This window comes from Mixophyes fleayi, chromosome 11 (assembly GCF_038048845.1).
Source record: "Mixophyes fleayi isolate aMixFle1 chromosome 11, aMixFle1.hap1, whole genome shotgun sequence".
Classification (NCBI taxonomy): Eukaryota; Metazoa; Chordata; class Amphibia; order Anura; family Limnodynastidae; genus Mixophyes; species Mixophyes fleayi.
In genome coordinates this window covers 40,046,291-40,063,460 of record NC_134412.1, presented here as the reverse complement: position 1 = coordinate 40,063,460, position 17,170 = coordinate 40,046,291, and the positions used below count along the sequence as shown (strand labels likewise).

General features: G+C 40.9%; 1 protein-coding gene across 1 annotated transcript in view; it reads right to left on the bottom strand.

Annotated features, from left to right (window-relative positions):
• The window catches only part of LOC142107553 (myosin-10-like), a 139,007-nt gene that overhangs the window by 17,690 nt on the left and 104,147 nt on the right, over window positions 1-17,170 (bottom strand). Inside the window, exons 29-38 of the mRNA XM_075191051.1 lie at window positions 16,471-16,677; window positions 8,974-9,078; window positions 8,686-8,838; window positions 8,297-8,545; window positions 4,331-4,543; window positions 4,022-4,234; window positions 3,744-3,905; window positions 3,160-3,288; window positions 2,845-2,933; window positions 461-584 (exon numbers count right to left, since the gene is read on the bottom strand). Coding sequence (XP_075047152.1) covers window positions 461-584; window positions 2,845-2,933; window positions 3,160-3,288; window positions 3,744-3,905; window positions 4,022-4,234; window positions 4,331-4,543; window positions 8,297-8,545; window positions 8,686-8,838; window positions 8,974-9,078; window positions 16,471-16,677 — 1,644 coding nt within the window. The remainder of the gene's footprint in view (window positions 1-460; window positions 585-2,844; window positions 2,934-3,159; window positions 3,289-3,743; window positions 3,906-4,021; window positions 4,235-4,330; window positions 4,544-8,296; window positions 8,546-8,685; window positions 8,839-8,973; window positions 9,079-16,470; window positions 16,678-17,170) is intronic.

Here is a 17,170-nt window from a genome sequence, read left to right as displayed (position 1 = left end):
TTTTCCTAGATACTACAATAAAACTTGGTAGGCAGTCACAGTTATTCTTAGTTTTTTACTTTGCTGCAATACTTAGTGATATGAAAATAAATGTAAAGGTTGATTTTCAATACCTATGTACACGCTGGTTAAAATAACAGTGTTTTACTTCAGTTACAGTAAGCTGCATCAACTGCCTGTCACTATAAAGATCTCTGATCTCAATGCTAAACGTGACCTCCATACTTACTACAGAACAGAATCCACCTGCAATACAGAATGTACCTTCTCTTTAGTGAGTATGGGGAGTATAGTAATCTCAGTATGCAGATCTATAGGCTATAAGCGCGCAGACTGCATCTGAGGTACAACTTCCATGTTTAATCACTGTGCACGTAGAGCAAAGGATAACTTGAACAACTTTGCCACTATTTTTTTATTTTCTTGTCTTCTCTGTATTAATACTGCTATGGTACTTTACCTGTAGAGTGTATTTCCTATATCTGTCATTTAGAAGTTCCATATTACTCTGCTCCTCATCAAGCTCCTCTTCAAGCTGAACAATTCTTGCCTCCAGGGCACGCTTCTCATCCAGTAGGGCAGATCTACAGGAGTGAAAATCATGAAAATAGTAATAAAATTACTTCATGCATTTAAACATTCAATAGCCATGTTCACATGTGAATGACACCTTTCAATACACAGGTACAACCACATTAGTTTTTATTTATTTTACTTTACAACGGTGTTATTTATTTGATACATGTTCAGGATCTGTATTTTTATATCTCCAGTTATTCATGTATAAACTAATCAAAGATAGTGAGGATAATCTGTCTGTCTTGACTTTTTGGCACCCACTTTTCCTAATTACTATTACGAGCTGCGGCGGCTCATCTGTCTGTATATAAGGCTGTTCCCTGACAGCTGGGACAAGGGGGGGACATAAGTGACTTATTGCAGGCTGCACCCACTTTGTGGAATTCCCTCCCTCACACAATAAGACTTTCCTCTAGTCTTCAAACCTTCAAGCGTTCTCTAAAAACCCACCTCTACAGACAAGATTATAAACTCAACCAGCATCTTAGTCTTCCTAGGTTACCCTATTGCCACCCTCTACACAGCTAACACAAGACAACAACCCTCTGACCAACATTGCTGTGTGACTAATCACACAGCCCACTCAATACTTTTTAACTTTGCATTCTAGCTGGTCCAATGTGCAATATGATGTAACACGTGCCCTTGTGTTTCAAACTCCCATTGTCCCATAGATTGTAAGTCTGCGAACAGGGCCCTCTTACCTCTCTGTCTGTATGTATTACCCAGTATTGTTTTATTAATGTTTGTTCCCAATTGTAAAGCGCTACGGAATTTGCTGGCGCTATATAAATAAATGTTGTTGATGATGATGATAAAAAAAATTGTTGGGAATCGCAAATTTTTCAAATTACTTCAACTAGGTATCAGAGTAGAGCTGGCCAACAGACCGAACTCCATATTTAAGCCAAGTAGTTTCAGTCTCCAGTTTAAGAACTTCAATCAACTGAGAATTCCCCAAAGAGGTGTCTCGGAATCCCAGCCCAAATAATCCAAGGATTCATGTACCAGGTTCCAAACCAAACCTGCCTGTCTAAGAAGAGTAGCTGTATCCCTAGAGACCCTGGACCCCAGAAGTATCTGCATCTGAGACCCGGAGGAACCCGTCTGCCCACATAAAAACCAGCAAAGGGTGTCACCAAGGTTGCTCTCAACCAATTCTTTCAAGTGTGACAATTGAGCTGCAAGATAATAGGCAAAGCTTGTCTACTCATATTGACGTGCCCCTTTGTCCCGCCAGACTAGTGAGGATAGATATTTGTTAATCCTAGAGAAAACCTGCTCAGGAATATAATCAGGTGCATGTTGTAATGGATAAAGGAGCTTAGGTTGTATAATCATTTTTATTAAATTTACACGACTGTCACGGACAGTGGAAGTTTCCTCCATGTATGGAGTTTAGTATTAATGTACTCAATGACACGGTCTATGTTAAGTAGAAATCTGTATCCCCAGGTATTTAAATTGAGTTGTCCATTGCGGAAAGGTGTGAGACTGTGCATTCGGTGGTATGTGTCCATAAATGGGGAATATATTGAATTTGAACCAGTTGATTCAAAGACCAAACCCATCAACCACTGACAGCAGTTTGCTAAGGGAACCATCTACATACTTCCAAAAAAAGAGCATATTGTCTGTTTATAGAGCAATGTTATCCATTTCGCACATATCTTGGGATGCCTCCGAACAAGACAAGCTAAAGCGTTTGTAGCGAGACCAAATAGGGCAGGAGAGAGGGCAACCTTGTGTGCCTCTCCCTAGGGAAAACGAGGCGGATGTGTAGCCATTAATGCACATTCTAGCCGCCGGAGCAGAATAAAGCAGTTTCACCCAACCCAGAAATTTAGGGCCAAACCCAAAATCTGCCGTAAGCTTCCACAGAAAAGACCATTTCACCGAATCAAAGGCCTTGGCTGTGTCCAAGGACACAGCCACTGCCCCATCAGTTCCTCTATGTTTTCAATATTTCCCCTAACTCTGAGAAAATACTTTCATGCCTCTGATCTACAATTTCCAGTATGTCATCCTCCTTCTATGACTGCTAATACATCTATAGTGTGGGCTAATAGAATCTGTAAATTTTTTTAAGAATGAAAATAGGGACTCCAGCTTTCTTATATACATGTACGTATTCATTAACTATCGCAGGACTACAGCTACAAAACAGGCAAAGGGTAACTGTTTTAGTTCTAAAACAATATCAAACTATTGATATGTAACATAGGTTCACAGTAATAGCTTCTAATCTGAAGCTCAGACACGTACTTGCCACCAACGCCATTAGCCAGCTCATCGGCCAGATCATCTCTTTCCTGCTGAGCTTGTCTTTTGGCTCTCTCTGCAGCTGCCAAGTCCTGTAACAAAGTACATAAAGACACACTTCAATTCTCAAATGTAACACAGCCTTTAGATGCAACATAGAGAAAATCACATTTTACTATATGTGACATCTGTGGATGAATCAAATGAAATAATGGTTTTCATCTCAACCAGTTTTCTTAAATTCATGTTGACCTAAGTAACACCTGTGTTGATGTAACTATAGATTTCTCAGATGCCCATTGTCCAGACATGACAAACCTCTTGTAGCTGGAGAAGTTCTGCCTCCAAACTTTTCAGTCTCTTCTCATTTTCTTTAGATTGAATAAACATTTCCTCCCGAGATGACCGTGTCTCCTCCACTTCACGCCATACTTCTTTCAACTGGAGCTGTAACAAAGGTCAGGTCAACTGTTACTTCCGTTGTTTCAATTATCGATTTTTATCATGAGGGATATGTGAAAATAAACCTCTCAATGCATGTTTTACCAATCTATATGTTTTACACATTTTCTGAGCCAATGTATCTTTATATTGTTGATAACTTCATTGTTCGAGTCAGACTGCTTTCCACACCCTTTCAATTTTTAATTCACACCCCAATACATTAACTGATTTTGTCAGAGGGCGCGAAAGCACAAAATACTGTAAATGACAGTTTTTGCAAAACTGAAAGCTGTTACAGAGTTAAAAGTTCAATATGTAGTACATACTCGTTCCTACCACTTTAACATAAGGTACAAAAAATATAATTCTTAAAACAAGTTTATAAAATTAAAAAAATCTAATTATACCAAGATACAGTAATCTACGGAAAAATAATATGTACATTTAATATTACTTACCTGTAGTTTTTTTAGCTGCTTAACTGCTTCTTCACGGCCCTTATTAGCAGAATCAATTTGAATTTCCATTTCATGAAGGTCCATCTCTAATTTTTTCTTGCCAGCAACAATTTGAGCTTTCTGCTTGCGCTCTTCATCCAGCTCCACCTCTAGATCTCGCACCTAGAACACATATTGTTGTAGATTTCAGGAGCTGAATCTGTAAATTTCTGTTTACATGTAGCATTTCACACAGACACACACACACACACACATATAATTTATGTGTGTAAACTCGCCTGTTTGAACAGCAGTTTCTTCTTTTCATCATTTGAATCATCACGGTTTTGGAGATCCCTGTCAAACTGAGCTTTCATGGCCTGCATGTTGACTTCTAGGCGGAGTTTTCCATCTTCAATGCCCTGAAGCTCATCTTCCAGTTCTTCTATCTGTGTCTTCATATCCTGAACCTGTTGCTCCAAAGCTCTTTTACCCCTCTCCAACTCATGAACCTACATGTGCACATTCAGATTGTTAGCAAATGACATTAGTCAAATAGCCGTGTCACAAAAAAATCTCTGGAAGAAATAAGATAATAAAGCTCTTACATTTTTGCCAACATCATCCTTGGAGCTGACAAGGTCATCCATCTCTGCCCGCAGTAACTTATTCTGTCTATCGAGATCCTCTTTTAGATCAAGAGCTTCTTCCAGGGATCGACTTAGGGACAGAGCCTTTGTTTCCTTTTCACGAGCCTCCGCCTCAGCTCTATCCCGCTCGTCCGCATAGCGTGCCGATATATTTTTCTCTTCTGCTAACATCTGGAGAAAGGACGTACCAACATTAATAAAAATACATTAGAAGAAACAATCATATTAGGGTAATACATAAAACATGACGGTCGCACTGACTTCTTGGTAACAGTATTGCTCACAATTTTATATTATGCATGTACATATATGCTCTGCCAACTGCCAAGAAGATCATTTACAGTTTGGAGCACAAATTTGTCCACAGCAATCATGATTATGTAATTATTTTCCCACTACTGTATTAAAACTGATTTCTGTCAAACTGGCATGATATCGCCAATTGTTCTTGTAACAGACCCATGTCACCAATACACCAAGAAACATTTGGGTAAATGAACATATTTTTTATCTCAGTGAAACTATTGCAGTGTTCTCCTTAGAAAATTTGGCCAGCTGGGTGACAATTAGAAGCAGCAGGATGGGTGCAATTGTAATATTTTGTAATAATATTGAAAAATGTTAAAGGTTATTTATTGCCCACACCTGCCAGGACTGGTCAGACTGGTGGTCAGTGGTCTAACACACACTGTTGGCTGTAGTGCTCACACAGTGCCTGTTATAATAGGAAAAACAATGAATCGGGTGGGAAGTAAAAACAGCCGAGTGGAGCACCTGGGAAATAGGTGCTGGGGAGAACTGCTGTTGTAAGATAATATTTAACGGGATATTCCACTTTAATTAAGAAGAGTACTTGCCAATAATAGTGCTTTGGTGGTTTTCCAATGGACAAACGCTATTTACTGTATTTAGCAAGGTGCCGGTCACATTCAGCACTGTGCAGCTCTCTCCATAGTAGGAATGATCCTTTGCAGCAGTTCTAATTAAAAGCCATATAGTTGTTTGTCAGATTTCCCCTGCTAAAGAGAGAGCCAAGCAGCACCGAAGGTCATTGCAGAAGATCCAGTTCAATGCCAGTGCCAGAATCCTGCTAAATACAATGAATAGCGATGGTCATACCCACCCAATTCCTATCATTGGAATGGGAGGGTATTTAGTAAATTTCATGGAAAACCCATTTAATAAATAAGACTTGTTATGTCTGCTTAAGACCATGAAATAAGGATCTATCAATGTGAATGTGTAAAAAACAGAAATGTCTCTAAAATAACAGTGACAAGGACATCTTTCTATGTACATTATTGAAATACCAGCAGAATCTTTCTTCAGAGTACGTGCCATAATGCTAGTGTGGTAGTTTCTGAACCTACAACTGATTTAAAAATGGTGTAATCTACAAATATGTATAATTTGCAGCATGCGTTGTGATTTTTTTTCTACTTCTTTAATTGTCTACTTATTTAAAAGTGCCTTTCAAATATATTTAGCAGGTACAATTAAAAAAAATTACAAATGTCTTTTGCAATAAGAAAGTTACAAAACGCAATAAACAAGTGCATGCACAGGCAAGTGCTATAAATACAGTTTTATTAGTGAAACTCAAACACTTTTCTTTCTACAGCAATTTTGCTACTTAACTTCCAACTAGCACCAAAGTGTTTTCACCCCTTCATGAACAGACCAATTTATGCGTTTTGGAGATGCATCAGTTTCACTTTTTATTTAATTTCTAAAGTCATGGCCGGGGGCATGTCAGAGAAGGGGGAGCCTGTCCCAGTGCCGCGTACAAAAGTGTGACTGCAGCAATAGATCACTTGTAATATAAGCCAATACTGTATGTCAGCTAGCAATTCAAGACTATTATTAGCAGCCTGAAGTAATGTCACCAGACTTAAGTGGCATCCCCTTGCCGAAATCCCAATATGGGGTTATATAGCATTTTTGGGAACCAAATCAGAAGGTGACAGCCAGGTTCTAGAGCTGGATGGAGGAAGGGCACAGAGCTATTTTGATCAGCCATTTTAAAACAGCAACTTACATTTCAATGATGTCTGAACAGCTGTTTTATGCTGTTCAGTGGCAGTAAACAGTCACCTTACAAATCACAGTATTCTATTAACTGATGTTATTTAATGGAAAGGTGCTATAATCTATCAAGTGTTCACTTTTAAAGTATTAATAAAGCTTTAGAAACTACAATTATAATCTAACAGCACATGTGACACATTTGTGTTTATTTGTGTTTATTGTTAAACCTCTAAAATGCTATGGAAGTGATGTTCATGTGTCAGCAGCCACGGTGGCCCGGCCATCTCCATGATGACTGAGGCGTCACTTCCGGGTCCTGCGTCTCTGTTGCCTAGGCAACAACCGGGACTCTTCAGGCTCCCTATCGCCGCGCCCAGCCAGCTGTCGAACAGCCAGGCACGCGCGTGCAGGGCTGTGTAGTTCAGCCAAATATGGCTGATTAGGTTTTGGAATACTGCTGGGCACTCTGCTCTTTATTGGCTGCTATGCCAGTGATTAATTATGCAAGTCTGTGGGAGCATTTGTAGGGCTGTTCCCCGATGGCCCTTTGTACTATTTAAGGCAGTGAGGACTGAGCCTCACTGCCAGTTATAGCGTTCTGTCTCAGTACTGCTGCCTGCTCCTGTGCTTTATTGGTGTTGAAACCTTGGATTGCTTTTTCTATGTATGACCTCTGCCTGTTTCCTGGACTCTGAACCATTGCCTGTGACCTTGACTCTGCTTGTGCCTGATGTCTCCACCGGTGCTCTGTCCAGTCCATAGATCTCTGGCCTTTCTCTACCCTGTGAATTACCTCCTGTACCTGTGCGTTGCCGTGTGAACATAAACTTGTACTACAGTGAGTGTAAGTCCTGGGGGCATCCGAGTACCTGTGAGCGTAACTAGTCTCTACGGGAAAGGTGGCTGCTAAACTTGAAGACCTCTTCTACTATAGTTCTACAAGTTTATGCTGCACTGGTTGCCATAACATCCTGCAAGTATGCAACATGCAAAGATGTTCTAATCTTATTTGTAACAGACAGTTTACTTATACAGGAAATTAAACTTTTATTTATAGGACCCGTTTGTGAGAAAATTAGATTGTTGTTTGTAGGTAAAATTTTATTTATATTACCTATCATCAAATATTTCAGAATATGTCAAAGAGATGTGTAGTTACACAATGACTATTAGCAGCAGAAGCAGTCATGTTAGTGATTAATGTGTATGTTTGGGAAAATTTCTAAAAGTATAAAAAGTAGAACTTGTAATATACAGCCCTCCTACCAACAACCAGTAAAAGAGAAGTCCATTTATGAACCTCCTGTTATCATTGAGAGTCTTAAAATTCTGATGCTCTGCAGGTCTGAAGCCAGTGTGCCAATTTGATTTTTATCTTGTCCAATCAGCATCTCTCAGCACACTAGCTTCAGAACCACTGACTTTCAAAAGTACTCCAGGCACTGTGGAATATAGAATATTGTTACTAAAGACACTAACCTGGACGAGTACCTAACAAATGACAAGTGTCCTGGGGCAGACATCCCCGTTTTACTATTGTCATCTACACAAAGTTGCAGTAGCATTTTGTTGGCTGAGCCAATATTCATCAGAATGCAGTCTATAAATATATTACCAAGCAGTATCTCATTAATAGTGGTCATAAAGTGCCTCAGTGATGTAATCGGTTCCTAGTGAATTGATAGGCTAAAGTCACATAAACAGATAACATGTCTGCCTCTTCTGGTCATTTACAGGTGCTTTTAAAACGGGTTCACTTTAATTGGTATTTGATTCATATAACTAAATATAATTGTTGTCATGCTGCACTTTTCTGCTGGTAACAGCCAGTGGTAAAAACTTGTGATTTTACTAATATCAGTTATCTGTAAATGTACTGCTTTATACTGTATTTACCTGGTCGAATTTCTTCTGTTTTTTCTCCAGATTTGAAACGATTTGCCGCTGTTGTTCTAAATCAACGATTAGGTCATCCAGTTCTTGCTGCAAACGATTTTTAGTCTTTTCCAGCTTGTCATTAACTTGATGCTTTTCATCAAAACGTTGGTGCATAAGCTCTAACTCCTTTGCTATTTTCTTTTTGGCTTCCTCTAGCCCTTCAACTGCACCTCCATTTTCCTCCATTTTCTTCTTTGACTCAAGTAGCTAAGAGCCAAATACAAAGTTCAAACACAAAATATGCTGAAATCAATTTGTTGTCAGAAGCAAGTCTTTCATTAAACTATAAGGTTATTTACATATTGTAACTAACTGAAATAAGTTTGCTGATTCTACAGAAAACATACCTGTTGTTGCAGAACCTGAATTTGACGGCTGAGCTGACCCTTGTGTGCTTCATCTTCCTCTAAGTTCTCCATGAGGTTATTTTTCTCCTGTTCCAACTGCTTGACTCTAGAACTGAAGTTCAACTTTTGTCTGGTCTCCTCTTGCAATAGCTCCTGCAAAATTATTTACAACAAAATGGTTCTAATAATTAATATGAAAAAAAAAAGAAACCCAAATATGATACATAGAAAGAATACAAAGATAAGAAAGGAAGTAGTCAATTAAGGTGAAAAGAAAGAATGACATACCTGGGCATCTTGCAGCTGTGATTGCACTGCAGACAGGTCTTTATTTAGCTTAATAGATTTGCTTTCTGTGGACCCAAGTGCACCAGACATGCTGTCCATTTCAGCCTGTGAACACACAAATCACAAATACAGAAATTAAAATAGCTAAATTGGTGTGTGCCATAGTAAGCAATACTTTAAATATTTAAAATTTCTTAAAACATTGCAGATTTTTTGTACTATTTTGGAATCCGTGAAAATGAAAATCTGAAAATGAAGAAAAAAGGAAGTTGTGTACTGGCATTTAATCCTTTCCATTGGGGGACACTGGATCTATGAGGTATAGAGGTGGTTGTAGAAGCTCAGGCACTTTAAGAAATTCTTCACTGAAGCCTGTACTCCTCCCCCTCTGTATCCCCTAGATGGGATTTTGTCAGTTATTTTTCTAACACAGCTCCAATACAAGAGCGCTCACAACATAACAAACAAAGGGTAAGAAGATGAAGAAACAACATGGATAATGAACTTCCCTAACAACAAGAAATTTAAAACAAACAAAGGACAAAACCACACAGCGTAAAATGGGTGGGTGTCCAGTATTCCCCCAATGTACTTCGAGAAAAGGATTTAACATGAGTACATTCTCTTTTTCTCTTGCATCAACTTGGGGACACTGAAAATATGGAGAGTTCCCAAAGCAGCCCAAAAGAGAAGGAAGGCTCTGAGGTTGAAAAGTTAAAAACATTCCTCCCAAAACTAGCATCCTTGGACACAAAAACGTTAACTCTGTAAAATGTAGTGAAAATATGGACAAAAGAACAAGTGGCTGCCGGGCACAATTGTTTCGCTGAGGATTCATACCGCACAGCCCAAGATGCTCTCACGTCATGGTGGAATGTGCCCTTACATTCAAAAGAACAGGCAAGCTTGCTCTAATAAATGCCTGCTGAATAAAAGACGTAATCTTTCTAACTGTTAATTGCTTAGTCTCTGGCCAACCGCTCTCTCAATCGCTGTCAGTTTCAGTACATCAATTGGAAGTCAAGATTCCTGTTGGGGCCACAGCCCCTAAAGATGGCACTGTAGTGTCAGTGCCCCCCAGCCATGTAGACTGGCACCTGTAGTTACAATTGTCCAATCTCTAGTCATGAGTGGGCCCTCCCTCTATTGACCTACCAAGGAGGACAACTTGATGAATTGACTGGACTGGTGATGGTGTGATTTGTTCCATTTCAATAGAAGTTCTATCTGGAACGCCTTCAAGTGGAACTGAGTAAACTAAACCACCTCGAAGGTTGACATAATTTTTCTCAGGACTGTCATTCCCAGTTGAATCAAGATCTGTCAAACAACTAACAGACCTTATTAGTCTCTGCAATGAGAGGATCTTGTTCTCACATAAGAAAACTCTTTGCTGAACTGTATTAAATAGAAGTCCTAGGAATATCATCCACCTGGTGCAAACTAGACAGTATTTTTGGTCATTTATGGGCCACCCGTAAGATTCTAAACTCCGAGCTGTCATCCTAGTATGTCTTGAAATGAAGGGCGTACATTTAAGGGATAACAGTTACGCCTCCGGCTCTCATGAGAGCCGACATTGTTGCCATGAGCTTTGTAAACACTCTTGGAGCAGACACTAGGCCAAAGGGATGGAAAAAGAAATTGATATTGATTAATGCTGATAATGAACCAAAACCTGAGGAGGTCCCTCCCAAATTGGAACATGTAAGTATGCGACCCTGATATCCATGGACACCAGAAAATCGTTCTTCCCCATGCCATTTATCACAGATCTCAGGGACCCCATCTTGAATCTGTCAACTTGAAGACGGAGGTTCAAGTCTTTCAGGTTCAAAACAGGCTTAAAAGCAACATCTGGCTTTTGGACTAGAAAAAGACTTGAATACAAACCCAACCTTTTCTGATGTTCCTGGACAGAAATGATCACTCCAGAGGAGAGTAAATGGTCCCTATTAAGGATGTAACCCTGATTCATGATTCCTCTCACCTAGGAATCCCGAATAGTTTTCAACCACTGGTCCCTGAAGAGAAGAAGAGCACCGACCAAAGGAGATCCCGGGTGGACGAAGTGCTCATCTTTCTCAAACTGTTTGATGACTAGTCTATTGCCAGACCAGGCCTATCTTCCCTTTTGTTGTCCTCAATGGGGGACGGAGAACTGTGTCTAAAATATACCACTCTTGCTCTCAGGCGCCATCCCTGCTCTTCCTCTGTTGTGCAGGGACGGCCGCCTGATAGACTCAACAGGGGGCGTCCTGTTGCCAAGCAACAGGCATGCAGCGTCCCTGGCCGTTCTCTTACTGTCGGGCGCACGCGCTCTGACACGTCCCGTTGCTAGGCAATGGGACGCTTAATATCCGGAGGTCAGCGTGTCTGACCGCCCCCTTGGTCCTCCGCCTATCCCTGCCTTTATTTAAACTCTGCTCTGACACCATTAGGGTGCCAGAGTATTAGGTCACCTGCCTCTAGCGTTATCTCTTACCTATTGTTCCTGACCTGCCTTCCCAGACTAACATTCTGGATCGTGCTATTGTTCCTGTTGTGACCCGGCTTGTCGACTATTCTCCTGGATTCAGCCCCCGTTCTGCTCCTGCGACCTTGGCCTGCCTGACTTCTCTTCGGATCACACTTGGCACTGTGTATTCCCAATTGGCTTCTGACCCGGACCGTTTGACCTCTCTCTACCACTACACTGGCAACTGGCTAATAGAACCGCGACCTGCATGCCCTGTGCAGCTAAGCCCAAACCTCCTTGCTGGGGTCCCTGGTGAATACCAGGGGCACATTAGCGACACTGTACTAGCGGGTGCGGAGTCTAATACCGGTTAGTGGAGCCTGAGCATCTGTAGCCTTACACATCCCATCTGTCTGTTTCGCTCCTACCACTGAGGCCGAAATAGGACGAGCATCGAAAGCCACATCACCTAAGTAGTCCAATGCATTCTGGATATTAACCACTAGAGTTAATAATTCTGATACAAGTCTGCTGGAGAGAGGACCCTCACAAAGCTGGTCTGACCATTGAATAACCAATTTATTTACCCTGGCCGAATCCAGAATGGGTCTAAGAGCACCTGCAGTCACACATATAGATTTTAAAATAGCTTCACATTTTCTATCTGAATCACTCCTAAGTGAAGAGGCATTCAGAATAGGGATTTCTGTTATTTTTGACAATTTAGCAATAGGGACAGGGTTGGCCATGAGAGACACCTGCGGTGCCTCTTTCTCCGATTCTAGCACTGAGTGCAGAACTGCCTGACAGCCGCATGGCTGTTACCAGCAGCAGTGTAACCTAAAAGTAAAGAAGAAACAAACAAATAAAACACACATTTAGTTCTGCCATAGGCAGAACCCTATATAAAGGTGCCCTGCTCCTATGGACACTTGAAAAAAAACTGACATTATCCAGACTTCAGTGAAGAATTTCTTAAAGTGGCTGAACTCCTAAAGCCACCTCTATTCCCCATGTTTACAGTGTTCCCCAGTTAATGCAAGAGAACTACAAGGCGATGTCAAACTACAGAGTGTTTCGAAATCAGTCCAAAAAACAAAATCCCAATTTTTTTTTACTGTGTTGAAGCGAAAAAAAAGTGTTACTGAGCAAAAGTTAAGTGCCGATAAAAAAAAAAATTGCCAACATGCCATTCTACACAGTGGCAAAGAGAGAATGAGGCCTTCACCTTTGGCTATTAGTGGCAGATCCCAAAAAGTTACCGAGCCTACAATTGGTGCACAACTACTGTTACGCGTCAAAGCCGAGCTGCAAGATAACAGTAAGGCATTAGAGGATAATGTTTGCTCTAATTCACAAATGACACCAATCCCTCTGGAGAGTCCATCCAACAGTGGGATGTCTAATCGTGAGCATTCTGCTGATGTGTGCCTTAATAGCCCGAGTGTAGCTGGTGATACACAAATTGAGAATACCACTTTGGAATTAGAAGAGGATGAGGGGGAGATTTGTGTAGGCGACGAGGGCGCTAATGAGGATGTTGATGAGGATGAGGTTGTTTGTGTAAATCCTGCACCAGTGGCAGCAGTTCTGGCACGTGACAAGAAAAAGGCCATTGTCACGCCTGGGCATAAAACAAAAAAATCCACTTCTTATGTGTGGAATTATTTCTACCCAAATCCAGACAACAATTGTATAGCCATTTGTAGTGTATGTCAAGCCACAGTCAGTCGAGGGAGGGACCTTAACCATCTTGGAACCTCATCTATGTTACGCCATTTAACGAGAGTTCATGGCAAAGTGTTGGGAAAAGCTGAAAGTTCTTCCCAAAAAATTACAAGCACTCCATCATTAGCTAAGACCCTCCGCTCACCGACATCCCGACGGCTACAAAATACACCCACCACACCATCCTCATCAATATCCTCAGTAGCGCTCGGAGTTAGCCTGGCATCCTACTTAAGGCTGGATGACTCCTGCACTATTATTGATTCCTCTGAAGAAAGCGTTAGTCCCACTGCTGCTGCTGTTGTTGCTGCTGGGGGTGAATCGTCATCCCAGAGGCAGGTCAAGGAAATGAGCAGTCCTACATTTCAGCAATTAACTGTGAAACAATCATTTGCGAGGGGAAGCAAATATGACAGCAGTCACCCAGTCGCCAAGCGAATCACAGACGCCATGGCTGCAATGTTAGTGTTAGATCTGCGTCCAATCTCCACAATAAACGCAGCTGGTTTTTCACAGTTAATTGAGGTTTTGTGTTCGCGTTACAGAATTCCATCGCGACACCATTTCTCCCGTAAAGCAATTCCACAACTATACCAAAAAGTGTGTAAAAATGTAGAGATTGCGCTGAAAAATGCCATTCTGCCCACTGTTCACTTAAACACAGATATGTGGACAAGTGGAAATGGCCAAACCAAAGACTATATGACTGACAGCCCACTGGGTTGGTCATTCGCCTTCACCAGCAGGAACAGCAGCAGCATGTACACCACTACGTAACATTTGTCACAGGAAGGCCACTCTTTGTATCACCGGCTTCACTAACAGGCATACAGCTGACAATTTGTTACGCAAACTGAGAGATGTGATTGATGCATGGCTTATACCACTTGGACTCTCCCCAGGGTATGGCATTTCTGATAACGCCAACAATATAGTGTGAGCTGGGTGATTTCCAACACATTCCCTGTTTTGCTCACACCATCAACTTGGTGGTGCAGAGCTTCCTACGAAATAACCGTGAGGTGCAGGAGATGCTTTCGGTGGCCCGTAAAATTTCAGGCCATTTCAGGCATTCGGCCACAGCATGTAGGAGATTACAGCAGCTCCAAGAGCAGTTTAACTTGCCCTGCCACCAACTTAAGCAAGAGGTGGTAACTAGGTGGAATTCCACCCTGTACATGCTTCAGAGGATGGAGGAACAGCGCAAAGCCATCCAAGCATATTGCACAAGCATTGGGAAAGGAGGGGGGATGTATTTCACTCTTGCACAGTGGGGAATCCTTTTAGTGCTGTGCAAGGTGCTGAAACCATTTGAAGTTGTGACGTGTGAGGTGAGTGCAGACTCTGCTAGTTTGAGCCAAGTCATTCCTTTAATTAGACTATTGGAAAAGCAGCTTGAGAAAATGAAGGAGGAGCTGAAAGCAAGCAATTCAGCAAAGTATGTTGGCCTTGTCGATCAAGTACTTAATTCGCTTCACAATGATCCTCAAGTTATTAAGATCTTGAGCTCGGATCAGTACGTTTTGGCCATTGTGCTTGATCCAAGGTTTAAAACTTACATTGAGTCTTTACTTGTAAATGAGCGAGATGTGAACTTTTGCAAGGACTATTGCTCAGCAAGTTGGCCGCTGAACTGGGCCTCGGCTTGACGACGTGTCCTCCTTCACTTTCTCAAGCTGCTGCTGCTCGTAAAAAATTAAATTTCACAAAAAGAAGCAAGGAAGATGCAGGGGGCAGACCAGAACAATTTAACATCTGGGCTGGTTTGAAGGATTTTTCAAAAAAATGTGTCACTTTGCCCATAACTCCATCCAATACGAGTATAAAAATGCAAAGGATGGTGGAGGATTACTTTCAAGAGGTAGTTGATATGGAAATGTCAGACAGTCCCTTTCCTTACTGGGAAGAAAAGCAGGCAATTTGGAAATCCATGTACAAACTTGCTTTGCAATACTTAAGCTGCCCACCCTCCAGTGTGTACTCTGAACGAGTGTTCAGCACAGCAGGGAACTTAGTCAGTGATCGCCGTAGAAGGTTACTTCCCAAAAATGTGGAGAAAATGATGTTTACAAAAATGAACTACATCTTCCACGAGGAAGGCCTTTACCATCCAAGACATCCAAGCACTGACTGTTCTCTAATGGCGGATTCAAGCGGCGTTGAATTGATAGTCTGTGATGATGACATACACACTGATGAGGGTGAGGATGAAGCTGAAGATGATGACGATAACATCTTTTTAAAACTTTCTATGTAAGTGTAGGGTGCAATCTACCCCCAAAGAGGAAAGGGACTTGTGGCATTTCCATATCACGTACCGTCTTGAAAGGCTGCTGTTTGGGCAATTTATCCTTAAGGGTAGGGTGTCATAGACAGAGTGACCCCAAACTGGCTTTGTCCATTTCTCTTAATATTGTACAGTCTATAATGGCTGAATTTTTTGTATTTTCGACAAGTGGAGGGGGGCCTAGAGAGCCAGAAACCAAACTGGCTTTGTCCATTTCAATTAATATTGTACAGTCTATAACGGCTGAATTTTTTAGTATTTTCAACAAGTGGAGGGGGGCCTAGAGAGCCAGAAACCAAGCTGGCTTTGTCCATTTCAATTAATATTGTACAGTCTATAACGGCTGAATTTTATTGTATTTTCGACAAGTGGAGGGGGGCCTAGAGAGCCAGAAACCAAACTGGCTTTGTCCATTTCAATTAATATTGTACAGTCTATAACGGCTGATACAGTCTATAACGGCTAAATTTTTTGTTTTTTTTAAACAAGTGGAGGGGGGCCTATAGAGACAGAAAGCAAACTGCCTTTTTCCATTTCTTTACATATTGAACTATAAGTGTAGGGTGTAATATACATCCAAAGACGATGGCTGCATTGCCAATATGCATAGATGAAGACAATCTGTTTTGTGTGTAGAATAAATGAAGGCCTACCTACCAGGAATTAAACTGTTTTTTGGATGATTTATTACCTCTACAATTAGATTACTTATCTATGAAACAGTTGGAGCACTAAATTGGGTTATTTTAGGCTCAAAAAACATTGAATTTCCAACAAAATAGCAAAACAAAATCAAACAAAACCAAAACCAAAACACGCAATGGCGCTTTTGCAAAACCAAAACACGACGGTAATCCAGATCCAAAACCGAATCCAAAACCAAAACACGGGGGTCTGTGACCAACTCTACTTTAATTATACAGCTCAAATGAGATCTCAATACTTACTGAAAACCTCAGATATAACTCTGATCAATCTTTCGTAAATACTGTTCAGCCAATATAATATTATATGCTACAGTTACCTGTATTTTGTGTAACTTTTCTGCCAATTCATTCTTGGCTTTTTCACTCTCGGATGCTCGGATCTGAAGTTCAGACACTTGTCCCTCTAATTTTTTTCTTTTCTGTTCTGATTCTTGTTTAGAAGCATGAAGATTTTTGACTTCCTTTGTCAGGTCGGTGTTCTCACCCTCTAGGGTCTGCTTTGCCTTCTCCAGATTTCCCTTGATCTAAAAAGAAACAAAATACACATACAGCAGTTAAACACTGTTGGAATATAAAATAAATAGTGTGTACAACTCCTTAATAGCACTTAATAAGATCATTACCAACTGATATAACATGTGGGGCCTGATTCATTAAGGAAAGTAAAGCAAAAAAAATGAGTAACTTTGCACCTTGGCAAAACTATGTTGCAGTGGAGGGGGAGCTAAATTTAAAATGTGGGGACAGATTTATAGTTGGGGAAGGGCATGTCCTAGATCAACTTTAAATTTCAGTATAAAAATAAAGCGATCCATAAACATACTAGTAGGTTAATTGGCTGCTATCAAATTGACCTTAGTGTCTCTCCTTCTGTGTATGTTAGGGAATTTAGACTGTAAGCTTCAATGGGGCAGGGACTGATGTGAGAGTTCTCTGTACAGCGCTGCGGAATTAGTGGCACTATATAAATAGCTGACGATGATGATGATTTGTGTGCTACATGAAAAAACAGCCAGT